The sequence below is a fragment of the Ambystoma mexicanum genome, chromosome 8 (assembly GCF_040938575.1).
Source record: "Ambystoma mexicanum isolate Mex_15411 chromosome 8, UKY_AmexF1_1, whole genome shotgun sequence".
Taxonomy (NCBI): domain Eukaryota; kingdom Metazoa; phylum Chordata; class Amphibia; order Caudata; family Ambystomatidae; genus Ambystoma; species Ambystoma mexicanum.
The window spans coordinates 161154764-161181189 of NC_090929.1; the positions used below are offsets into that span (position 1 = coordinate 161154764).

At 46.0% G+C, this 26426-nt stretch overlaps 1 protein-coding gene across 5 annotated transcripts in view; it reads right to left on the reverse strand.

Moving 5' to 3' along the window:
- The window catches only part of CAMSAP1 (calmodulin regulated spectrin associated protein 1), a 1201485-nt gene that overhangs the window by 78163 nt on the left and 1096896 nt on the right, over positions 1 to 26426 (reverse strand). For all 5 annotated transcript variants that reach the window (XM_069609553.1, XM_069609551.1, XM_069609554.1 and 2 more), the window contains one exon: positions 12116 to 12231. In XM_069609553.1, the coding sequence (XP_069465654.1) occupies positions 12116 to 12231 (116 nt within the window). The remainder of the gene's footprint in view (positions 1 to 12115; positions 12232 to 26426) is intronic.

A 26426-nucleotide genomic window follows, 5' to 3' on the forward strand; every position in this document is an offset into this window, starting at 1 on the left:
GTGAAGGCCCGGCCAGACTAGCTGGAGCCTTCCCGGTGATGTATGTTGTGGGTACCTCCTGTGGGTGGGGACCTGGGTGAATAGAGTGTGTGACGAATATGCATTCTGTGTTGTGGGTGTCTAGTATCTGGTGGTTGACACAATGACTGAGACAACCCTGCCGAAACCGCTATGAATGCAGCTTGGAGTGTTGAATGGCTCGGTACTTGTCCCAATACACATAACTTGTTGTGAGTGTCTGGAGAGAAGTGAATGGCCTGAATACCTCGTGTGCCTGATTGGCTGCCTGCCTGCATGAATGCCCTTAGTCGTGATTGGATGCTTGAGTGTGACCCAGTGGAATGAATGGGAGATCAACATTTTATATGGGGACCTCTCACTGCTAGGAATCGTGTTCAGAAGCTGAAGTCCACTACGACGAGTAACTGGAGAAACTGACGCTTGACCTTGAAGCCCCGCTGGACGAGAAGGAGTGCTGTTGCTCTCCCTCGCAATCTGAAAACTGCTGTGTTTCCAAGGACTGACCCAGAGAGGCCCTGGTAAGGCGCCCTCTTCCCGAGCTACGAGGGACCATCGTGCACAGCTGATCTTTGCCAAAGCTCCCTGGTAGACAGACCTTCGACAGGCTGCCGCCCCGATACGGGGACTGCTGCGGAACTCCAAGGAAAAGCACTCGGACTGTTGTCCGCCACTGTCGACGACCGCCGTCGCCGACCGGAGCCGCCGTGCTCCCGTTTGCCTAAGAACTTCAATTGATCATCGGACGCTCTCGCCTGCATCGTCATCCGCTTGTCTCCCGCTGGAGAAGGCCCGACCGTCGGCGCGCTGAGGAGCATCCACCGGTGGGTTTCCCACCACCTAAAGACCACAGAGACGCCGACAACTCGGCGCCCTTGCTGGGCCACAGTTCTTCATCATCTCTTTGCGGTCCAGAACTATTGTCACGGAGGTGCCCCGCACGCCTCTTCCTTGCAGGACGCCAACACTCTGTCGTCGACGAGCACCGCTAGGAACGCACCTGCCACTTCCCTGCCGTAGTTCAACCTGTTCACCGTCGGACGTTCAACGACCCGTGACTCCCGCCTTAAAGGGAGGGCACTCAAGAAGGGCCGTCGATTCCCCGACACTGAACGCCGAGGTCCTCGACACCTCTCGATGATCCGTGGCTCCTGCCTGAAGGAGTCACTCAAGAAGGATCGGTCGATGCATCGTCAGAGACCTCTACTCCACCAGGTACATTGGGGGGGGGTAAAGCCTTAATAGGAGGAAGTGAGACTATTGAACATATGGACTGGGCTTGTGCTATATATCTTTATTTACAGGTTGCCCAGGTGGGGGGGATCTCCACACAGAACTGTGCCTCGTGGTAGGAGTCAGCATTCTGCCTACTGTTTCAACCATCTTGCGCTCCTTCCCATCTCTATTGCTGGTTTCCTAGTTATTAATCTGTGTGACATTTCAACCGTACAGTTGATGCACTTTAATGAGATTTGATAACATTAGTGGTACCACTTTAGAATTGTATATATTTATCATTATTGACTTCCGAGTACAAAGTGCGTTATTTGTGATCGTGTACATACCCTTGAATATTAATTATATAAAGACTGTGTTTTCAGTAATACAGTGTGTGGACATTCCTTTGTGGGGGTTCGGGGACTACACTGTACTTAAGAACCAGCCTGCATCACCTCCTGAGAAGCTAGGCCTTGATTGCTCGACCACGTACCAATAATAGAGAATCTTGGCTGGGGTCCTCTGTGCCTCTCCTCTACCATATAGAGAGGGGAAGTACAGACATCCCCTACCAGTCTTTAAAAAGTGTTACTCACCAGAGTGACTAACGTACTCCTAGTCCATAGTCCCCTTTCCTCCATCCTGTATTGGTGTCCCTCGCGAGGGACGGTAACTGAACTCTTTTTCACCCACAAAATCACTTTCCCTTTAAATGTACAGGTGTGTGGGGGCATGGCCCCAGGAGCACAGGCTTCCTTAACCCCAACCACCAGCGCCACACCTCAGTCCCCTTTGACCCGTCGGCTGTACCATGCTGAACAACCTTGCTGCTCTTTTTTAGGGGGAAGGATGGTGGGTTGTATGGCGGAAAGGAGACTATGGACTAGTATTACGTTAGTCACTCCGGTGAGTAACAATTAGTCCTACGTCCTGTCCCCTTTCCTCCATCCTGTATGGGCGATTACCACTGATACAGCCGGCCTGGAGAGGAGAGCTTGCCATTCTAGGCGAAACGATTACGCAGTACTGCTTTGCCGAATGCTGCATCAGCTCTGGCACTGGTATCCAGGCAGTAATGTTTGCAAACGGCCGATGGGGTGGCCCATGTAGCCGCCCTACTGATCACCTGCCATGGCACATGGTGCTGAAAAGCGACCGCCGCTGCCTTGGCCCCGATGACATGAACATGCATGCCCCTTGGCGGAACCTTATGCTGCACCTTGTAAGCCCCACGGTTCGTTGCAGTCATCCATCTAGCTATGGAAGTTTTGGACCAGGCTTTGAGCCGCCGAATGTAACAAATAAACCCTTTGTTCTGGCCAGATAGAATTTTTGCACTCTTTCGACGTCTAAGCAGTGAAGAGTTCTTTCCGGTTCCTTTTTGGGGTCTGGAAAGAAAGTGGGGTGCACGATCTCCTCTGTAATGTGGAAAGAGGAAACCACCTTCTGGAGGAACCTGGGGTGCATGCACACATCTTTGCCCCTATGAAACTTAGTATGGATCTCGCTGACTCTACGAGCTGAAGTAAGCCCCACTAGGAGAGCTGTCTTCTGGGTGACCAGTTTGATATCTACCGTGGCCATGGGTTCGAAAGGATTGTGCACCAGAGTACTGAGCACCACTCTAAGATCCCACAGTGGGTGCGGGTGCTTGACCAGAGGAGGGCGGGGGGGTGACGTTCAGCCTGGTCAGACCTGTAAAAATCCTCTTTACAACAGGGTTGGCCGAAGAGAAAGTAAACGTGTCTGAGTTCCTGTATGCGCCAATAACCGCTAGGTAAGTCCGGCAGGTGTCAACCTGGACCCCTGATCTAGTCAAGTGGGCCGAGAAGGACAACACCTGGTCCAGAGGGCAGGCTAGTGGATCCACACCATTTTCCTTCGAATATAAGCAGAACCTGGTCCATTTGCTTTTGTACTGCTTTCATGTCATGGACTCCAAGCTCCCTGTATGATTTCCAGGTGGTTGCGAGGGAGCTGGAGATGCTGGAGGGTCTCTGGCACGGCTGACATCTGACAGAGGTCAGAGAACCATGGCTTCGCAGGCCAACGAGGTGCTATGAGGATGAGACGCAGCCTCTGGGATTGCCTTATCTTGCTTGCTACTTTGTGAATGAGGGGTGTGCCGGGGAATGCATACAGAGAGTATCTGAAGCACATGCCTGAGGGAGCCGCACTCCTTCCAATCCTAGGATGTGAACTGCTGACCAATTGCTTTCTGTCGTAAATAGGTCTGTGGCCGCGTGGCCCCCACTTGTTGAAGATTTCCTGGAGCACTCTCCCATTCAGCTGCCACTCAATTGTCGGAGCCCAACCAACTGAGCCTGTCCACCTCCAGGTTGGATTCTTCCGGCAGATGGACTGCTCAGATCCATACATCTCTTGCAGTTGTCCACTCCCAGATGTCTAAGGGTAGTCGACAGAGGAAGGGATACGGTGCCCCCCATCCTTGTTTAGGTAGTACATGAAGGTAGAGTGCTTCATTTGAATACACACTGCACTGCCCCGGATTACTGGGAGGAAAGACTTGAGCACGAGCCAAATGGCCATCGATTCTAGCCAATTGATGTGATTCTGCTTTTCAGTCGGAGACCATAGCCCATACATGGCATGTGCCCCCAGGGTCGCGCCCCACCCCTGGAGAGAAGAGTCTGTGGTCAAAGTATGCTGTTTTGGAGGCAACCTAAACAGCCTGCCTGCCCTGAGGTTTCATCCTGGACACACCATCTGAGGTCCTGCTGTAAGTGAGGGGTGGGGGGTATGGTGACCGATGCCCCCCGTTCACCTGATTCCTGGTCCCAGGAAGTTGCGAAATGCAGCTACAGCCTGCTCATTTGCAGCCTGAAGTAAGACATGCTGGTTGCACTCCAAGAAGATGTTGGTACCACCACGCCATCGTTGTCACTGTTCTGCTAAGGAAGTAGACAGATGCTTTTATCGCCACCACCTTCTCCTCCGTAGGGAATACTTTCTGCTTCTGCATATCCCACAGCAACCCCAAGAACATCAAAGTTTGAGTAGGGCAGAGCTGTGATTTCTGGTAGTTGATTGGAAAACCCAGCTCGTAGAGTGTGTTCATCAGTCTGTCTGCTGAGGACCTGATCTGCTCCGGAGACGTTCCCTCTGAATGACCAATTGTTGAGGTAGGGATAAACATGCAGGCCCCCCCGTCCTGAGGAGGGCCTCGACGGCGTTCATGAGACTTGTGAACACTCTCAGAGCTGCATTCAGACCAAAAGGTAGCATCTTGTATTGAAAATGCAAGCCCATAACCCGGAACCTGAGGAAGGCCCGGTGAGGTTGCACTATGGGAACATGCAGATATGCATCTTTCAGATCCAGGGAGCACATCCAGCCCCCCCATCATCCCACCACCCAGCGTCTCGGCTATGAAAGTTAGCGTCACCATTTTGAACTTCTGCAAACAGATTGAGGGAGGTAAGATCTAGCACCAGTCGCAGGCTCGCCTGGTTCTTCTTTTGAATGGTGAAGATGCAGGAGTAAAAGCCCTGACCCTGTTGACGGAGAGGGACCTCCTCCACTGCCTCGCTCTCCACGAGGGAACAAATCTCCACCAGGAGTAAGGGTGTCCCGATCTGTGGGAGGGGAACAAGGGGAGAGGGGACGGAAGGGGAAGCCGGAAGCCTGTGGAGACTACCAAGATCACCCATGAGTCCGAAAAGCGTAAAGGCGCCAGGCTTGACTCTGCAGGGCCAGCCTGCCCCCGACTGCGGTGCTGTGGACCTGAAAAGAACCGTCATTGTTTCTTTGGGTCTGAGGCCGACGACTGGGAGGGGGACTGGAAGACTGGCTTGGAGACCTGTCCGTTTGCCAGGCTCCGAGTTCCTGAAACCCCTGAAATCCCAAGGATCGCCCCTTGTCTGAGCGGGATTGAAGGCTTTTGCTGCCGGCTTGGTCAGAATGGCCAGTCATCTGGCCATCTGTGAGCTGCTTTTCTTTTTGTCTAGCTCTTGGTCCATAGTAGAGTAGAAGAGATCGTCAAACTCTAAGGGCAAGTCTAGGATTCTATGCTGGGCGTCCGGGTTGAACCTGGTGGCCTTAAGCCAGGCGGTCATCCTCATGTCTGTCGCCACAAGGATTGCCCTACTAGCATTATCTATGTGTCCCACTATTTTTGCCTCAGCAAGCCCAGCCTTGAAAAAGGTTTGCTTGTGTTAGGAAAGATTTCATAATTTTATATGTCATTTTCTCTCCATGTGTCAACCCCCAAACTTTTTGCTGCTGTTTAGTCACCATTGACCAACTTTGCCAGAGAAGCACAGCCTTCAGCTGCACTCCTCTTGGCTTTCGCTCATTTTTTATGGGTAAAATGACATGCCCTTAAGACAGCCAGTACTGGGAGACTTTGTTTTGCTTAGTCCTTTCCTGACGTGGCAGCTTTTGTGCAACATGTAACAAGTGTGCAATGTATCTTACCATGCAGCACCCTTGGGTCTATAGTCATTTACAAAGGCCCTAGATACTCTCGCTGGACTTTTTATGAACTGTGCAGATGTGTCATGGACAGGACTGGTGGCAGCTATCTTTTCACATTATTTTTAACCCTTTCCTGCCATGTTAACCGCGTTGACTGCTTTTGGCACGAATAGGTGGCCTGGCTCCAAAATGGCCATGTACGTGGTTCTTTGTCCTGTCCTTCAGCCATCTTGTCCCTTCACCTTCCCCAGGTCGAGTCGACCCGGGTCAGTCCTTATTTGGTCATGCACTTTCCTGCGAATCCCAATGTTTTTGTGGGCGTCTGCATGCCTTGTGTGTGCGCCTCCAGGATGTGGGCTGGAACGTCTAGTTCCAATACACATCCTGGGTGCCAGAGAGTCTGGCGTGCCATGAATGACTGGGACCACCGTGGTCCGTGATTGGTCCACGTATGGAGTGTGTGTTTTGTGCGCAGATCTCCCATTGGGTCGTCTCCATTTTGGTGCGAAGGGAATTTAGGATAAGGGGAGGCTGAAAACACTACTACCATGTCCATCTGCTGAGTTCTCACTGAACAAAGGATAGGATCCAAGTATCCTGCAACTACAAAGCTGAGTCGTGGAACCGTTGGTGACCCGCTGGAAGGTTTGGCACCCTGAGCCCGCTGTCATCCCATGGGGCCCCTCTGCATCCGGTCGTCCTAGAAGGTCTGCGAAGACGCTTCGACCCATTGGAATAGTGGGACCAACTATTCTCGGCACCTTCATCAAACCCTGCAAGTAAGCTTTCTCTGAAGTGTCTCTGGGCCAACCGTGGAATGACCAGCTTACCCAGTTGCTTTGCTCTGTCAACGCCGCCGTTTCGAGGAGGCCCTCGAAACTTGGTATACTGCTAGCGCTGTGTCTACGGCACCCTCGCACTGAATTTCGTACACTTGGCATTCACAGATCTGAAGTGAGACGAGTGCGCCAGGACTGGAGTAAACGCGGTTACTGTGTTGCCCTGCCGCGACACCGTCCTTTGCAAGTCCACTGCATCTGTGACCCTCTTGCCCCTGAAGCCTGCTGCAGCGAAACCTGGTCGATTCATCCACCCGGAGCAGAGAAATCACCACTGTCCCGTTTGGGAATCATTGCTATATCTCAGAAACTAAAAGGTGCCAAGACATCCTTTTTGCCGCATTCGAACCTGCAAGCGAAGTGGACTGACCTGTCGAAGTTTGGGTCTGCTTGCGTCGGGGACCGGTCAGTACTCAATACCCCAACCGGTGGCCCCTAGTGCACGGGCCCATTTTTACACACGAGTGGCACCTGGGGGCCCTTCTCCTTTCCACTGCTATTGTGAAATAGCGACTCCATCCCGAACTCTCAAACTGCCTCTGCCTTCAAGTGGAGGTCCTGCTTGAATAGTGGGAACTTGTTCTGCATCGTCTCATCCACCTTCCCGAGCTGCTAGAGACCCCTGAAGGGACCCTGTTCTGGCCATTGGAACAACCGCGTGCGTTTGCATTGCATGTACTATTGAGCAAAAGGCTCCTCTCTTCTTAGGATTTGGACTGCCTCTTAGGTGTATTTTCGATGATGAACGGGGCCTAAAGAATATCTGCACTGCATGTTTCCTTCCCCTCTAGGTTGTCATCATATTTCATGCATTTACCCCTTTAGACCCCAATGGTCTTTTATATATATTGTTTTGCTTGTGATGTGTTGGATTACTTAGTGTTACTGTGATTCTTTTGCTATGGACTATGTTACAAAGGCCTTGTAATAAATATGTCTATATTTTTGATATAACACCTGTCTGGAGTAATTTGTAATTTATAAGTGTCCTTGCTCTGTGTGCTCATTGAGGTCCTTCAGTCACCCTCACCCCTCCCGAGACTTGGTCTTGACCGCCTGCCATCGCTAACCTGATTGGTCTGGCTTGTCCAGAGGTTACCCTGTTCCAAGAAACTAGGCTGGCCTTCTGAACCTCTGCCCCTCCATGTTAGAGTCCAGAAATCCATCTTAACAGCTTATCGTCAGAATGTCCAGAATAAAGTCTGCAATTTATCTACAGAGCTGTTGATTGGCTGCTGCCAGAATAGCATTGGCGCTGGCCTGTCAGATGCAGGCCCACATTGGAATAGACCTTTTTCCCACAGGCCTCTAGCATTTTCTCTACCTTGCCCAGTAGTGCTGAAGAGGAAGTTTTTGAAGAGGAAGCATGAGGCTTAGCATTCATAGATGCTGCCGCTATCACAGAGGATACTGGATGCAGGTGTACTGACAATAGTATAGTGTCGCCCACCACCTGCCTGAACTTTGCATCCAGCTTTTTGTTCACTGGCTGAGTGGAGTGTGGTTTGAGCCAACCCTTTTTTAGCAAGTGCTTCAACGCCTTCTTGTAGTGGGATGCCGGACCTGGCATCTGCTTTAATGTTGAGCACTTCTGACAATACCCCCGATTCAGGCTGGTCCTTCTGGGGCTGAGGGATGCACAGGTATTCAGCTAGGCTCGCTATCCTGTCATGGAAAGCCCTTGCAGAGGAAGGCGTGTCCTGCTAATCCACCTGCTTTAGCCAGGGGCCCTGGGTCTGTGGCAGGGTGGGGGGGGGGTTTCCGTCAGCGCTGAGAGCGTTGGTACCAGCACTGAGACCAGAGTTACCACAGGCACGAGTAGCAGTTGTGGAGGAGTGGGCTGCGTAGGCACCAGCTGAAGCATCAGTGCGGGAGGCAGCATATCATGTATTGTGCCCTTGAGGATGTTTCCCATTTGCTGAGACCTCATGAGTGACAAAAACCTGTTAAAGAAGCAGTCCTCGCAGGCAGGCTGGGAGCGTTCCAGCATGGCCACCGGAGGTGAATACACCTGTTGCCTGCAAACTCCCCTCCCCGCCCCCCCCAACCCTCCTTAGAGTGCATGCCCGCATTGTACCAAGCTCTAGTGAAGGTCGGGTATGACCTGGGCCAGGTGATCGGAGTCATTAGTACCAAGTCTGCCCTGGACGTGGGTTTGCGCCTCTGCGGTTCAGTAAGCTGCCAGGCGTCTGCCCAGGATGGAATGTCTGACCTCCCCGCCGTCTTATCCCTTTGCGCCACCATTTTGTCCATGCCTTCCGCACGTTGAACCGTGTTCGACACATGGCTAGACGCATCGGCTGTGCCCCGCCTTGCACCTCAGGCACGTGCCCGGTAGTGCTGTGTGCCCTGCGTGTAGACGCCCCATCGGGCGAGCGCCCGGTAACAGAGCTAAGCCCGTCAGGGTGTGCCCCGGTATAAGAGCCTGTTGGCAGCCACTGAGTAGCCTTCCCCTTGGCGGTGAAACCGGTAGGGCCCGTACACCCCTTGGCTGTTAAACCGGTAGCTGCAAGAGCCTTGGTGTCCCTTCTGCCGGTGCGAGGGTCCGACTGACCCCTCCCAACAGCAGGCTTCCCAGGGAAGGAGTCGCCTCTGCGTGGTGCTTTAGAGAAGAGTATGCTTACCTTCTTGATCTTTCTCCTTACATATTCCTTAATGCTCTCCAGCCTAGTCCTGGAGAACAACTCTCTCCACCGTGCAAGCTGTTTTTTGAGGCACTGGGAAGTGAGAGCGCTGCACGCTGAGCAGCCTTCCCATTCGTGGTTTTGCCAAGGCACTGGAGGCAGAGTGCATGCGGATTTGAGGTGGGGAAGGAAACGTCGCACAATGGGCACCTACTAAAGCTGGTTGTGGGCGCCAGTGACAGACTAGGGCACCGGTGGACGGGGTTCCCCCAAAAAATAGAAACATATAAGATTAGGGAAAAGCGCATGGAATAACGAGGCCACACCCAGGATCGCTGGTAAAATCGGTCTGCTCCAGTCGATGCGGAAAAGAGAACTGGGGTGTGGCGCCAGTGGGCGGGGTTAAGGAAGCCTGCTCTCCTGTGGCTGCGTGCCTGTAAATTTAAATGGAAAGTGATTTTCCAGTTGAAAAAGGTTTCTGTTCCGGTCCCTCACGAGGGATGCCCATACAGGATGGAGGAAAGGGGAGGGGTCGTAGGAGTGCAAAAAGGTGCCAACAATGTGGAGTCCAAATTTGAGATGTGGTGTAGAGAATAGTGGAGGGAGACTATGCAGAGCCAGTTCTTCTAAAAAGAAAAAGCTGAAGAATATGTGCAAACAGTCCTATTCCTCTGTGAACACACAAAATCTAGACAAACACTCCTAAGAAATCTCTACAAGCAGAACATGCTTCATGGCCTTCATCAGGAGGACTATTGATTCTCCTTTCAAACAGAAAGGCATTATAAAAATGTAGTGACGCAATTTCACTCCGCTCCGTCTTTCGTTATCCCTCCACTCACCACCCAAGTCTGCCTCTTTCTTTCACCTTTTCCCCATTCTCCTTTTTCAGCATGTTATGCTGCCTGCATTCCCCCCTACTGCTTTCTACATCCGCCAACCCTTGCCTCTGCCAACATGGACATTATTACCCTCTGGCCCCAATTGGCTGGGCGGAGATGACCTGTGCTGCTTAAGCTACACGGTAAAGACACATGCTGTTAATGTGTTGCACAAAAGACAGTTCACGTTCTCCAGTAGCCTAGAAGTAAAAGTTCCAGCTTGGAGCTTACACATTACTTGGTTACTTGGAGAAAAAAAAACCTACAAGATTCAAAAAAGTTAACAGGGAAGGAGCAGTATCACTTCAGGACAATAAAGGTGGCTTCGGAGGTCGTCAATAACAATTAAGTACTTGGCTGCCACAAAGCTCATCTCCACTTTGGTCAGTTCCTTGTATGTGGTTGCTTGGAGCAGCTGTAGTCCATTAAATAGAAGAAGGTCCAGGTCATTGACAAGATAGTCAGGAATAGGGTTCTCAAAATCAGCAATGGCTTCCAAAGGTCTCAAGTTAAAGCCTTGTGGGTCCTCATCATAGCAGTAGCATTAACCAAAAAAAAATCAAAACAAAAAAATCAAAGCTTGAACCTCTGCCTATAAGTAATCATCATGTGGTGTAATGCCGAGGTCACAAGAACCTCGAAAGAGGAATTTCTGTGCAACAAAGCACAGAGCTGCTGCCATGTTCAGAAAGAGTTTTAATCAAGATGGAGGAGATTTCATCAGCGGTCACGTCTGAACAGTGTTTTCATATGGTCTGCTGCGGAGAGTGCTCAAGTCCTGTCCAGTTCCTTGGCCTGACACCCTGAATGTTTGGAAGACAGACAGCGGGATGTACTAGTACCAGGCTTTAAGTTGCAGTGGCACGAAAAGAAGATTCGCAGTACAACAAACACAGTCTGTGAACTGGAATGAAAGGTGTCAAAATAACAAGTCTCCATAATGGGTACCACGTCTGCAAATATCTCACAAAAAGATAATGTCCTTGCTCCAATATTGTGATGGGACGTGCTTGAAGCATTGTTGCTTGTTCCCAGAGAAGGATTTACTTTAATTGGCCATGTGACTTCTGATTTATACGGCTGCACACCTGGCTAACGCCACTCTATTAGTGAGCTGCCAAGCCTCCTAACCCATCTTTTTAATCTAATTTCTTCTCTGGTAAATTTCGCTTCAATTCCGTTGGACAGGATTGCTGAATTTAGAAATTGTAACACCAACATCAAAGAAGCGGCCTTAATCCTCAACAGGTGCCCTTCAACATTTGTTGTCCACATTTCTAACTAGGTTCACTTCGCAAGCTGTGGACATTGTGACACCTTCCTATTGTCAAATAATCAGACAAGCTACCCTTTATGGGGCCTGCAACTTTCAGGGAGAGGTGGTCGTAGACGGGGAGGCATCCACTCTAGAGCAAAGCCCAGAGAAAACTGACAATTCATCCCAGAAAAAACAGTTTGGGTAATTTAGCATGATTTTGTTTGTTTTGTTAAATATTTTTACAGAGGCAAACTAAATTGAAAAAATTAAAAACCATAACACAAGGAGCCATAAACCAAACCAAAATAAGCAAAGCAAACAGTACGATCATTTTGCTAAAAGGCCTCAAAAGGAAAATGCCTCATTTGCGAATATCGCTGTAACCTGACTCATGGCTCGATTTCTATCTTTCCAAAGTAGATATAAAAATGGTCATGGCGTTTGGTACGAGTAACCCCTGTTAACCTGCTTAATAATTAGACGAAAAATATGAATTGCTGTATGTACACATCAAACCCTGACGTGGTAAGTTCAGGAAGCAATGTGTATTCCAATAGGCAGATGGAAACACATTAAGATAAAGGACATGCGCACTGAGCAGGACAAGAGTAGATGGCCATCACCTAACACTGCAAAACTACAATGCTGAAACAAAATGCAGTGAGAATGTACAAATGATATACACTATGCAACTGGTAACAGAACAGTTCAACACAATTCTCAATTTCCAAATGCACCTCTGGAAATGGAAAACAAGCAGGGTATGTACGTGCGCTTTCCGAATGCATTCCTCTAGCACAGGTGAGTAGGCAAAGGATCACAGTTTACGAATGCGCCTACCTGTGTATTCTGCCACAGAAGCAATAGAAGACGCAGTTGAGGCATTCTCCCAATCTCTTTCTGCACTTCTGGTTGCGTTCCTGCTAAGAACTGGTAACGTTTCCATCGAATCCACACTATCAGGTATAAAAACAGGATAGTATAATAGCATTACTGAAAGCAAATCACTTCATACAACCTTGCCACTCAAATTAATCTAATGAGCTAGTTAAATCTATGCAGCTGAGAATATAGTCTAAAAATTCCAAACATTAGAAAGCTGTTGCAAAAACAGAATGCTGCCCTCCCAGATCCTCCCCATTCTAAATTCCCATCATGCCTCACTCTCAGATAATACACGTTAATCGAACTCGGTGGAACACTTTGGTACCAGTTCACAAAGACTTGCACTTGAGAAAATGAGAAGACGCCACGGACCAAACCATGTTTGCAACCGATAACTTATATCGGATTCAAATAACCCATCACCGTATCTCTCAAGAGTCTTATCAGTAAAGCAAAGCTACAAAAAATAGATCCAGCTTTAGGCTGTGTGAATCAAGTATGGGCGTGCAGGCTTTAGGCCCTCTTTTGTCTCAAAAGATTGAACGATGCTGCCATCTACTGGCTGGATTAAATACTTTTGCAGATAACTGCATTGTGCCCGAAATTTGGCCACGCTTTTTAGATAAGTGTAATCAATATGATCATAAGTGTAATCAATATAATCGTTGCTAAGCCGCACTAGTAGTTCACCTTTTTAAGTGCCTAACTCAAAACCCGTCCTGGACGCATTATTTTTTCCCCTTTCCGAACTGAGCTGTGCAGTGTACAGTTACTGTTTGAGCGCTTACATTTCATCTTCTTCACCTTCAAGCAATGAGCATGATCAACGCCAAGTCCAGCCTGACTAACACACACACACACACACACAAGAGCACATGTAGCTCCAGGTGGTAATTTTACGGCGGGGGCTTGACACGTTTCGGGGCACGTTTGCACTAAGTACAGCCAGGTCCCCGCCGGCGAATTTTCATCATTTGCAGGCCGAAGTGTAAACATGCAGCGCAAAAGGCACTCCACCATGCAAAGTGAGTAAACGCTACCTGCCATGGTCCCATGCTAAACAGCGTTCAACTTTAATTGCAAACGCTGCCTGCAAGCACAATTACAATTAATTTGCTGCCCGACATGCTCATATGCAAGCATGGTGGGCAGGGTGTACAATGGCTCCCTATGGGGTACGCCTGCTTTATGCTCGTGCATAAAGCCGGCGGACACAATAGGGATCTCCAGCATTTGCGCTGGCATGAAATTCCATGCCGGTGCAAATGCTGGACCATTAGTAAGGCAGAGAGGAAGGAAGGCGGCAGACATGCAATTTGCGTTCCGCCCCTTCTCTCTGTCATACAATTGATTGAAATTGTGCTGTGGCATGAAATAAAGTGTTAACATGAACTCAGCCTAATTTAAGACAGTTTTTTCATATCTCATGCAGCCTATAGCCATTGAAGCAATGAAAGATGTAAAAGACAGCTTTTCATATCTCTTGCGGCCTGTAACCATTGAAGCAATACAAGATGTTTTTCAAACATATAGTACACTTTAACACAGAAGGTTTGTATGCAGCACTTGTTGAACAAATATTCGTATGCTCGTCAAGAGCAGCCGATGTCCAGCAAGTGGTGCTTTCCTGTTCTGTCAGATGAGCCAATCACAAAATGACGGCTAACAGCCTGTTTTAACTTCAGACCATTTGGCGTTAGCTTTGACTTCAAACCATTTGTTTGACCTCACACAGGGAGTGTCACATCTGATAAGGATTTTCATACAGAAACATTGTGCACATTCGCACAGCTAAGGCCCATAGGGTGCCATACAAAGTACTGAGTGACAAGTGAGCGAGATGTTTCTTGATAATAGATAGCCAACTAATATAGTAGCCAGCAGCAGCATACCATGCGTAATGCTGCAGAGCTTCACAAATGCCAGAGTACAGTGAAGGCATTTACTAAACTGGTGCAGAGATCTCACTCGGAGGTGCAAAAACCGACCTAATGTAGTTTTACATAGGAGGCCTAACTCTAACAAACAAAATGACACACTAGCTCTAGCCCTCACTGTTCCAAATAGTGGATATGACGAACACACACGTGCAGGGAAACCATGTTACTTGATACATATACAGCCCATCACAAAAAGGGGAAAAGGAGAAGTCCAGCAGACTTGCCAGTCCATTCAAGCAGGACGGGCTAGGGAGGAGTGCAGAGCAGAGCAGTAGCAGCATAAGAGCGACAGAGCCAGCCCTGCTAAGCATAACTTGGCAGCCTAAGAAGGAGCCGTATCATTTGAAGCACACTAAGGGCAAAACGTGACAGGTGGGGGTTTGCTGTGTGCATAGAGACTAATGGCGTATAGTATAGTGTAGCATAGCTTAATGAAAGAGAAAGGTTACACATGCTGTTAAACTAAAACCACCATTTGTTCCATTATTTATCAATTCAGACATGCTATTTGCCCACATGGCAATCTTGTTCATAGGTGTTTTCGTTATGTTATGTTTTATCTGCTTTTGCTTTAGCTTGTTTAATGAAAATAAGAACCCTTAGAAGATAGGGGGTCATATTAAATGCATTAACATGACAACTCCTGTGTCAGTGTATAATTCAGAGTAATGCATCACAGTGGTATCTCTTTAAGTCTAATAACTTTACAATTCCTGACTGTATATGTTTAATCATGTTGATAAGCACATGAACCTAGGCATGCCTATCTTTTAGTGCTGAGACACAGCTTAGGGTGAATGTTGACATGAATGACTGATGACCAGGGAGGGGTCTGTTTTCACAGTCTCAAATGAGGTGGAGATAGACTCATGGTCATGTCTAATCATAATCAATCAAGACAGGTTGCACCCCCACGCAGATGGGAGTTCTTAGAGATGATCGTAGTATTGCTAAAAATGTAATAACCTCATACCCCAGTCACGATAAACAGACCAGGCAAACATTTATTTTTTAAAAAAAAACTTTTTAAATCAAAAGATGTTAGGTGGGTACAGAAGATGGACCATCAGGAAATCAATATTCCCATCCATTGCAGAACGACTGTCTTTTAAAACTGAGGGGAAGGAGGTGATACCGTAGTGACTAACATACTCTTAATCCACAGTCCCCTTTCCTCCATGCTGTATGGGGCGCCCCTCGCTAGGGACGGGAGACGGAACCTTTTTCACCAGAAAAAAATCTTCCCCTTTAAATTTAGAGGTACGTGGGGGTGCGGCACTGGGACCATGCACTCCCCTGACTCCGCCCACGACTGAGTCGCCGGTAGTGCTGGTGAAAAAGGTTAAGTCTCCCATCCCTATTGAGGGACACCCCATATAGTATGGAGCAAAGGGGATGGGACGTAAGAATAAAACACACAGAATGCAGAGTACCAGCACTCATCAAACCTTTCCCAAGACTAAGTGACACACTGACTGGATAGAGGTACTTTCAGTGTCCGATATTTCCATATTTGAATGATGCAGCCACAATTCACTGTTGGAGCATACAAAGGCACACAGAATTGCATATTGTAAGACAGAGTCAGTCCACAACCAACATAGTTCTGGACTTCTAGCCAATTTACACAGATGCAAATATAAAACAAACCTTGATTTAAGCAATGGGTATTTCACACAACCCTTAAGTGTAGAAAACCAGAAATACACTACATTCACTTTTAAGGGAACACATTGCCAATTCACTAGTCTAATGCAGGGGTTTAAGAATTTGTCCCAGCACATTCTCAAGTAGAATGCAGAGTTTGCTGGCAGACATTCCTAACTGTTGGCAACATTTAGATGACATTTACATCACCAATGTGAATCTCAATTTGCAACAAGTAGACAGTCATTCACACAGTGGCTGCAAAAGGGCTCCTGATTAACTTCAAGAAATCAAGAATAGCTCATTGTGAGGTTATCTTCTTAGGGTTCACTCTTTCATTTGAGGGCAGAGGCTTGTCAGCAGATTTTCTTGAGAAGTGTGCCAGGATGCGTCCACCTAACACACATAGGCAATTACAGGTAATTTTAGGGCTTTTGAATTTTGGCAGATCTTATGTGTCTAATTTTTCCAAGCTAGTGAAACTATTGCATGCTTTGATAAAACCAAATGTCAAAGCAGCTCATTGGGTGCCAGGACACTTGCATTCTGCACCATGTGTACTCATTAATGACTCAAACTGGTCCTTTGCAAGACAGTACAGAAAAAGACTTATTAACCTGTTGGTGGGAGATAATGCTTTCACATACACAGTTTGTAATCTAAGGGAGACCAAACCAATTGCATGGATTGTTGCTTGCATAGCATGCCCAATGCAAATGCATTACATACTAGATGAACTCAATGGTCAGCATCTCAAAATGCTCCAGATGTAAAGTATCATTATAAAGCAGAATTGCAAAGAATGAGTGGATTGACTTGGACAATGGATACAGAGCCAAACGCCTCACTGCCTGAAATGCCATTGTTTGATTTTTTTCCAAATAATTTACTGTGATGGCTCTGCCATACCAGCTGTTGTAACACTTTCCAAATATGCTAGGACATTTTACACATGAAGTATTATACATACTAATATTTCAAAACAGCATCTGCGAGACATGTCAGCCCAGACTGCTGAATTGCATGGATTGCTACTTGCATTGCGCCAAGCAGACTCAGGGAAGCCCAGACTAGTAGTCTCAGATTCAGATTACATTGTCAGGGCTTATAACACTGATTTGCATTGGTGGATTCAAAATTACTTTAGAGACATTAGGCATACAACTGTTGCTTCCAGGAAACTCTGAAAAAAAGTTTGGGACCTTAAACAGACTTCCCTTTGCTATGTGTGATGCACACAAGTGCTCATACCAAAGGACACATTCATAGCATCGGCAATGCATTACCAGATAAATATGCCAAAGAGCACACAGTGAGAAAAAACTGTAGCAGCCATAACTCGATCAGCAACTGCAATGGATGAGGAAATAAAAGAAGCTGGTTTGGGTATTATATCAAGGCCAAAAGGTTTCCCAAGTAATTACATTCATGACATTGAAAATAATAAAGCAGTAGTCACAATTCCCATGAAAAAAGGGGATCTTATTCAAAGATTAATCCCTATTAGAAAAGGCAGGGAAAAGCTAATAGCAGCCACACATGCTAGACTTGCATCTACCCATTTTGGGGTTACTACAACTGCATAGCTGCTCCTGGACAGGTATTGGTGGCCATGATTAAGGCAACAGGCTAAAGTATACATAGCGAACTGTGACACATGTCTGAAGACAACTGTGGACCACAGCAAAAAACCTAAAGAGGCTCCTTTAAGAAAGGCAACCTCGACTTTTGAGATTCAATATCTGGATCATATAGGCCCACTACCTGCAATAAGCAAGTACAAATATATTCTAGTAATAGTGGATTCTTGCACTAGGTTTATCTGAATGATTACTCAAAAGAGAGCAGACTGCTAATCAGTCCTACAGGCACTGCAGGGTGTAGTAGCCATGACAGCAACTCGCGCTCCATGCTGATAATGGTCCAGCTTTCGCTCCAGCTTTCACAGGGCAGGCCCTGAGAAAGGCATTTATGGCTTGGGAATCAGAGCTGCACTTTTCTCAACCCGTATTATCCCGAGATAAAATAGGCTCTTAGGAAGTGCAAACCACTCAATGTTTTGCCTGGCTAAGGTAGCAGAAGTTTAAATAATTTACCACGCCAGTCGCTATGCAATGGTAAAACTCCATTTGAACTCTTGTTTGGGAGAAAAATGTTTATGCCTGCTCTGCGCACTCTCCCCAGACCCCTCTCTAGGCAAGAGCAACTGCTGGTGGCAACAATGCTGAGGTAATCCCTCCAGGTGGAAGCTGCTGAGGCCAGTCCTGAGACCACTCTCAAAGCAGGAGACTGTGTCCTGGAGAAGATCCATAAGACTCTGTTTGGCCCGTCCTACAGACCATCAGTGCAAGATTGAAAGGATCCAACTGTTGTCCTGCCCGCAATACGACCCAATAGAGGTACCAGACAAGTTTCTGTGGATCACCTGAAACCCGCTCCAGATGGTTACCGCAATGTTTCCATGCAATCATCCTCTTCCAGTTTAGGAGCCCGCAGAATTAGAAGTGATGGAGATCTGACAAATGATGATGATTGGCATTCAAGATGAGTAATATGCCACGCTTGACTACAACTCCACAATGCAGGGAAGTACCGCAAGTCTGCCAATTTGGAAATAGAAAGCCTTTCTGGTTGATAAAGTAATGAAATAACTATTTTGGACAGGATTTCTGAAACAGTGTTATATAATGCTGACAGTATATTTCCCTCTACTGTGGTTGAGCCTCGCTGTGTTTCTCATCTCACTGGCTTCAGGGCATTTTTTTTAGTAAGGTTTCCACTCCACCTGCAAGCAAAGAAGTTGTTCTAAAGCCTTTAAGTTCTTCACACATGTTAGAGAAAAGAGAGCTGCAATAACCAGGAACTCCAGCCTCAAAACAAATGTTTCCTTTAACCATGGGTCATGTGTGGATGCCATCATTTAAGAGGTTTAATGCAAGTTGACACCTTTTCTGTGGTTGATTAATCCAGACTGCTTGCACCCAGTAATCCTGTGCCCAGAACATGTAGAGAACTGTTAAAAACTAGTCTCCAGACATTTGCGCAAAATGCATTTGATGTTATTGATAATGTCGAGTATCTCCATGAGATGGGGTCCCTTATGTGTTATGTGCAATATTACAATGCCTTTTTACTTGTCAAGCGTGAGCCCATCCTGTGGCCCAAATACCCTTTCTGGGAACACTGTGCAGTGCCTTTCCAAACCGATAGTCCTGAATTCCAAGCACAGTTTCCATATATTTCACTGAGACCATACCAACCAGGGGATTACATGTTTGAAAATCAGTATCAATCCCCTCCAGAGCCGCATGAGGCACAGCATATGTATGTTGCAGATTCAGTCGTTTTTTACAGAGAATACTTTTCAAACATGATTGCACAAACATGGCAGGAAACTGTCCCTCTGTGGTCTACTTGGGGCCAACAGGTATGGCAAATCAAAGGTGTTCACACGTTCGACATGGCACGTAGGTTCCCACATTTTATGTATTTAAGTTATACGCAGTTCCAGACCACTTGCTATAATAGGAACCTGAGCTTCTACCCTGACTGGAAGGGGGAAGAAGGTGAGTTCTGGAGTGCATCCTATAGGGAAGAAAAAGAATGAAATGGCACCAATCATATTACCTATGCATCAGGGAGGCCTGTATTATGGGCAGTTCAAGCAAATTAATGCAATAAAAGAAAAGCAGGAACCAGTGTGGGCCCATATAGGGCTTGGAATTCCCAGAAAACTTCCTGACACAAGCTATATCCATAGGTAAACTGTGCCAAGGAATGCTTTCGGATTATCACCCGAGTGAGGTTATACAATCTCTAGATAAATTCATAAAATAAGAGAATTGGACAGCTATCATTCAGTCGGCTACTGTTCTGAGGCGCACACAGAGTGGGCCTGTCAAGAGATCAGGTACCTGCACCACGTCTGACCACAGATTACCTTGTGAGGTGGGAAAAGCGTCAATAACGGGTAGAACTTACACTTGGTAACAAGCAATAATGCAAATCCTGCAGGCTGAAAGTGAGGCAGTGCGACTAGGATTTCATGCAGCATATTCTAATGATCAAGCGCTAGAGTAGGGTTTTTAGGCGCTAAGAGATGTCATTACAGAAGTAGTGGGATTGGTTCAAAATGACCTGTATGATTAAAAGCGACCAAGAAGCCGCAGTAAGTCTTTCTGTGGTAACAGATTTTCTGGACACTCTTAGCAGGAGTCCCAGATTGGAACATAATTTCATGGCAATGAATGCACTCAACTTGTCCAATGTTGCCATACGCCAGGAAATGTCAGGTCCTACGTTCTTGTTGCTTAGTGTACTTACAAAAGGTTTTGCAGCATCATCTGCGTTGGTACCAGGTTTGACTAATAGGATTTTGCATGGTGTGTTAAATATTCCCCTTCAGACGACACTTTCTACTATGTCAGGAACTGATTTCCTGGGGTAATGTGCACTTGGTTAGTGACACTTGGATCAGGGAAGACTATGTTGTGCCTTATTCACATGCATGTGTGTCACCTTCAAGTCCTGAAATAACACTGTACTCATTACGTGAATGCAAAGGCTCCACTCGCAGTGTTTGCACACATGCTGCGCCAGTGAATTCCTGTGACAGTAACACTAAATGCACACTTTATGTTACACCAATTGCATTTTTTCACAGTCAAGTACACAGTTTATCTAATGGCTCATGTCTGGTGCAATTCAATGATTCCTGCTGTCATGTTGCAATTGGGGTTCCAACTCAGGTCACTGTGAGTAAACAAGTTAAGTGTTGTAGTTTTATTCTGAATCCACCCAGGCAATCACAATTCAAATTCCTATACTGGCCAAGTCTCAAGTTACGACCATTAGAATTTTCACAATTGAGCTTGCATAGGGCACACCTGCAAAACATGCATTTAAGAGTATGCAGCAGTGAATAGTCTTTTCTTGAAGCAGACTCCGCAGTGGTCAAACAGATTGTATCTCTATTAGCCTCTGAAGATACAATGGAAGAGACCATGAACTCTTTAATTGATAGCTCATGGTTAACTGACATGAATACTTGTGTTTCTGTGGTTACAATGGGTGCCACAAAAGTGCTTCGAAAAGGGCTCACCACGCTGGACACATTCATTAAAACACTGACTTATTCGCCAATTAGTTCATTTTGTGGACTTCTGCTAATACTTTGACTCTCTCTTTTATGTTGCTGTAGACATTGAAATATGAATGTTTGCAACATGAAGCAACTTGTATTCGGTTCAGAGTTGAGCTATTGGGTACCACCAATTTGCTCAATCTAAAAAGCATTTCAGTTCAGTTCAAATAGATTTTATTCGACAATGTCATTCGCCACAAACATACAGATACATAAGGATCACTACAAATCACAAAAAGTAATAAGATATATGAGAAGATATATGTAACAGTACGAAAAAGAATGCCGTGGCAGAAATAGGAATTCATCGTGTTCAAAATCAGTAAATAATTCTAGTAATTAAAAAGGGGTAAAAAGTTAAAAAGGCCCCCTCTTATAGTACAAGGCATTACACACAAATGTAATTGCCCCGGTTAAAACACAATTGGATCAAAAGTCATGATCACAATTCAAAAGGTTAAAAATCGTCACTTTTGTAGTTATATTCGGCCAACACACACAGCTGTCCATGCAAGTAGGCTAACCACACCTTAAGGCAGTGGGCCCATTTTCATTACATTTGCTCTTTTGCGCCAGGCCAGCTCTAGATAATTAGTTAGGCAGTAAACCACTTTAGGGTCATCACATGTTTTAAAAAGCTGAAGGGCTTTCATTATGTGCCATGGTTCGTGGTGTTACAAATAGTTTTTTAGAACTTGCAGCGTGCCACCCAGTAGCACTGACAAAAGTACAAGACGTGGACCAGGGTTTCTTTATCGAGGCCACAGGCTGGGCACAGTTCATTTCCATTCAAAACCAATTTATTTGATAGCGATGCCATGTACAGTTGGTTGAACCTAAAATTGATGTACAGGGTATGGGCCAGCGGGGGCTCGACATAGCTCAAGTAATTCTCAAAGCCCTTGGTTAGCTTACTTGGGTGGTAGAAGGAACCCATTGCAAGTTTAGTACAATCATTCACTAGCTCGGTATCTATTAGGCTCTGTGCCCTCATTTTGGCCTTGCCTATGTAGTGAAGTAGCCGCCTGTGGGTTGTGCCATAGCTCTCCCAACTCCAGCGTTGCCAGCAGTGATTTCACATGCTGAAGCCAGGGCAGGAATCCACCTTCCTCTGTCTCCATGAGGTGTACAGTAGCTTCCCGGCATACCTACAACTCAGGCGCAGGCCCCAATCTCAGCCAGTACTGAACTGGTTTAAAAAAAATCTTGCAAACATTTCATTTTCAGGATCAGGAAGAAGTCGACGGTATCAGCTATTGCTTCTTGCCAAGCGTGTAGGTGTCAAGAGTCTCATCATCCAGACTTGCATTGCGGCATACCAGACTGGCCAAAACGTTGTCCGTGCACATAGACGTGTGTGCATCCAGAGATTCTTCCCTCAAGTGTTCTACTGCGATTTCATTGAAACCGCCCTCGAACCCCCCGAAGCCACTGCTCACCATGGGAGCATGTCAAGGAAAAGGAAACAGCTCAGAGAACTACGAAAGCGACGACTATGTCCAGATGTCTCCCGTGAGACCAACACAGCCTCCAGTCGCAAAGCCTGATTCAAGCCAGACACAAGATGAAACATGCCTACACAAGTGATGGATAGCTCTGGTTCCAGGAGTGCATGGCAGAATGAGCCAATGCCCATGTCACTGCAGAAATCAGACATGCAAATCTTGTTTCCGTTACCACTTTGCTTCCCAACACACATCAAAAGAAGATTAGCAGCAAACCCTGATTTCAGAAAGCCAGAAATTCTGCGAAATCCGCCACTGCTGGCATCTCAATCAGGGGCCACAGAACTGAAAATATACTGCATTATACCTTAAGTTACAAGTTTGTGCACACAGCATACGTACGTATTGGATGACCTCCACTTGCAAATCACAGTGGGTAACAGGCAGTCACATTTTGGTCTACCTTAGGAACACCTATTTAAACTGTGGACGGTTCAGACATGTGGTCATACGCTAAAGATCACACATTCTAAAGTGCATTGGGTCAGAAAGTCAGGAGCCAAGCTATGCTGGTTGTTAATTTCTAATGGATTCTCAAAGAACTCCTGGTCTTCCCTTTAAACTATTGCCAGTAAAGAGTTTAAATTAACCTAACACATCACATTAAATACATGCATTAATTCATGCATTCTTAGCTGGTTCCAGTAACAATATATCAGACTTATCCTGAATACCTCACTGTTAAATACATGAATTAATGTATGCTTGTGTTAGCCATAAACGCTAACTGTTTCGAAGTGTGATGCATTTATTCATTTGGTTTTTTGTAGCACCTACATTATGTTTCTAGGCGCTCATGTATTCACCAAGCAACTCTTACTTTTGTATGCAGTAATTATTATTCACCATTGCTAGGATGTGCATGCATTATTTTTGCCACTAACATAGTCGGCCTGTTTTGCAAATATAGCTCCTAGAAAGTTTAATGATGGCTTCACAGTGCTACAAATCTGATCTAGGACAACTGTCTTGAGGAGGGTGACATGAACTCAGTCTAATTTAAGACAGCTTTTTCATATCTCATGCCGCCATTAGCCATTGAAGCAATGAAAGATGTAAAATACAGCTTTTCATATCTCATGCGGCCTGTAACCATTGAGGCAATGAAAGATGTTCTTCAACCATAAAGCACACTTTAACACAGAAGGTTAGTGTGTGGCACTTGCTGAACAAATATTCGCAGGCTCTGCAAGAGCAGCCGATGTCCAGGAAGTGGTGCTTTCCTGTTCTAGCAGATGAGCCAACCACAAAATGACAGCTAACAGCCTGTTTCAACTTCACACCATTAGGTGTTAGATTTGACTTCACACCATTAGGGGCTATCCGATAGCAGCCGTTTCACCTCACATGGGGAGTTTCACATCGGTGAAGGATACGCAAACAGAAACATCATGCACATTCGCACAGTTAAGGCCCATAGGGTGCCATACAAAGTACTGAGCAACAAGTGAGAGAAATGTCTATAGATAATAGATAGCCGACTAATATAGTAGTCAGCAAAAGCATACCATGCGTAATGCTGCAGAGCTTCATGAATGCCATAGAGTACAGTGAAAGGATTTACTAAACTGGGGCAGAGATCTCACTCTGAGGTGCAAAACCCCCCCCTAATGTAGTTTTACATATAAAGCCCGGCACAAAAAGGGGAAAAGGAGAAAGGCCAGTATACTTGCCAGTTCATTCAAGCCAAAGGGGCTGGGGAGGAGTCCAGAGCAGAGCAGCAGCATAGGAGCGAGACAGCCAGGCCCCGCTAAGCAGAAGTCGTCGGCCCAAGAAGGAGCTACTTCATTTGAAGCACACTTCGCTCTACACGTGAGTGACAGTTGGGGGCTTGCTGTGTGCATGGAGACTGATGACGTATAGTGTAGCATAGCTTAATGAGAGAGAAAGGTTACACATGCTGTTAAACTAAAACCACCACTTGTTCTTTTATTTATGTATTCAGACATGCTCTTTGCCCATATGGCAATCTTATTCATAGGTGTGAAGTTATGTTATAACGAAGTTATGATAAAGGGTAGAGGTAAGTCTTCTAAAAGCCACCCTGCTAACCTGGTACATATATTATAGGTTAAGCCTGTCGCGTGAAGGGCTGCGTTTATCTGCGCTGTTTGGCTGTTTGCTTCAGCGAAAGGGAAACATAGCTGTTTCACCCCAATGGACTAAGGAAACCAAAGCACCTAATTTGAGGCGCAGCAAGAGGTGTTTGCGTTCCTCACAGCTGGCCATACTATCAAATATGGCCGAAACGAGTCCCGTCGACAAGGCTATTCCCCGACACAACACCAGAGCAAAGTCAAGATTACCCACACATTCCCGTGCAACGCTGTCATCTGTGATGCCGACGCAAGCAGCCTGCTCTGGCAAAATACAGTGGAGACGCAAGTACAGAAAGGAAAAGTTCAATTAACTCAAATTAATCTAACTCAATGCTCGGCAACACACTTGGATGACTCTTTATTCTGATGCATCAGATGTAATGATCACTGCAGATCGATATGAGGATGCGATTCCCAAGGATCACCCAACGACTGAGGAATTCATAATCAAAAACTTTGTTACTGAAACGTCTTGTCTCAAAGAGCAATTGAAGGACGCGCCAGGAACCATATATTGGATGAAAGATCAGAGGTTGGAGCCAATGTGGACCATGAATGTTGTAAAGATTCACATATGATTGGAAGTGACAGTGTGCATGAAAATATGCACAACCAAATAGACAAAGTAGTGGAACGGAGATCTGTTCCCGACAAAACAAACTGAAAAATTCAATCAAAAACTGTAAAACAACGGACTTCAAATAAGAAATGCAAAGAAAAAGAGCTGTTAGAAACGGAAGGATTTAAAACTCCCACTAAAGAAATAGCTGCCACAAAATCCAGAAATCTACACACTCAAGTGAAATGGCTCCTTGATGAAGTAAAAAGTAAAATGGCCTCCCCTCTAATTTGGAAAAGAGTAAGACTCCAGAGCACAAGTCATCATGAACTATCTATCGCAGATGAAATTTGCGAGCAGGAATGGAGAGAACAATTTATAAAAACAATGAAAGGAAATACCAGGAAAAACAAGGAATATGAAACTCCCGACAAAGTGTCATATTATAATGACCTTCCGGAGTTGGAAAGAGGTTCTGATACACAGTTACTACCACCAGTGCATCAAAAACATACATTAAACGATCCACTTAGGGGGCCACACTTCTTGAATAGCTCAGAAGACGTTGATGTGGTCAGATCTCTACAGCACAACAAATATTGTCTGCATTATACATTTGTGTCAAAAGGTAGACAGACGTGGTGCTAAGTTAAAAGATGGAAAAAACTGGCAGAAAGAATATAATAGAACAATTGCGACGCAAACAGTAAATGTCATGAGTTCAAAAGATTCACAATATGACACCCATGTGTCCACTGGAAGTGATAACAAATCCAACGGGGATGCAGACAAAAGTAAGCTGTCAAAAGAGTCGACTAAAAAAAGAGTCTGATCGAATTGATAAAGAGAATGTGATTCCAGGAAACAAAAACCATCTCTCAATTGCAGCAGGCATGCAGATTCATACCAACGGCATGGCCACTCTCTCAATCTCCTTGGCACCTTATATGAAGCTGTATGAAAACATAAGTGACAGCTTGAAATATAATGCATTACTGGCATTAATGCTGACAAATCTGTCAGCGCAAGAGTTAATGTCAGTAAATTTAGACGCCAAACTAAATCAAGAAGCAGAAAATTCTGCTGCCTGGCAAAGAAGGCTATTTGATTTAGCAAGTCGAGAAAAGAACGAAAAAGAACAATTATCGCATGCACTAGTGGAGTCCTTAAAATGGATGAGAAAAACATGTGAAAGCAGAGACACTGACAAAAGGAGTATGTACAGCAATGAGAACATCAATAAGAACGAGAAAGGAGTGCCTATTGTCTTGGGAAGGAATTGCAGCACTTCTGGAGCCCAAAAGGAAAGTGTCAACAAACATGGAGGAAATAAATCACGAAAGAAGTAAGTACCGAAGGAACAAATGTGACAT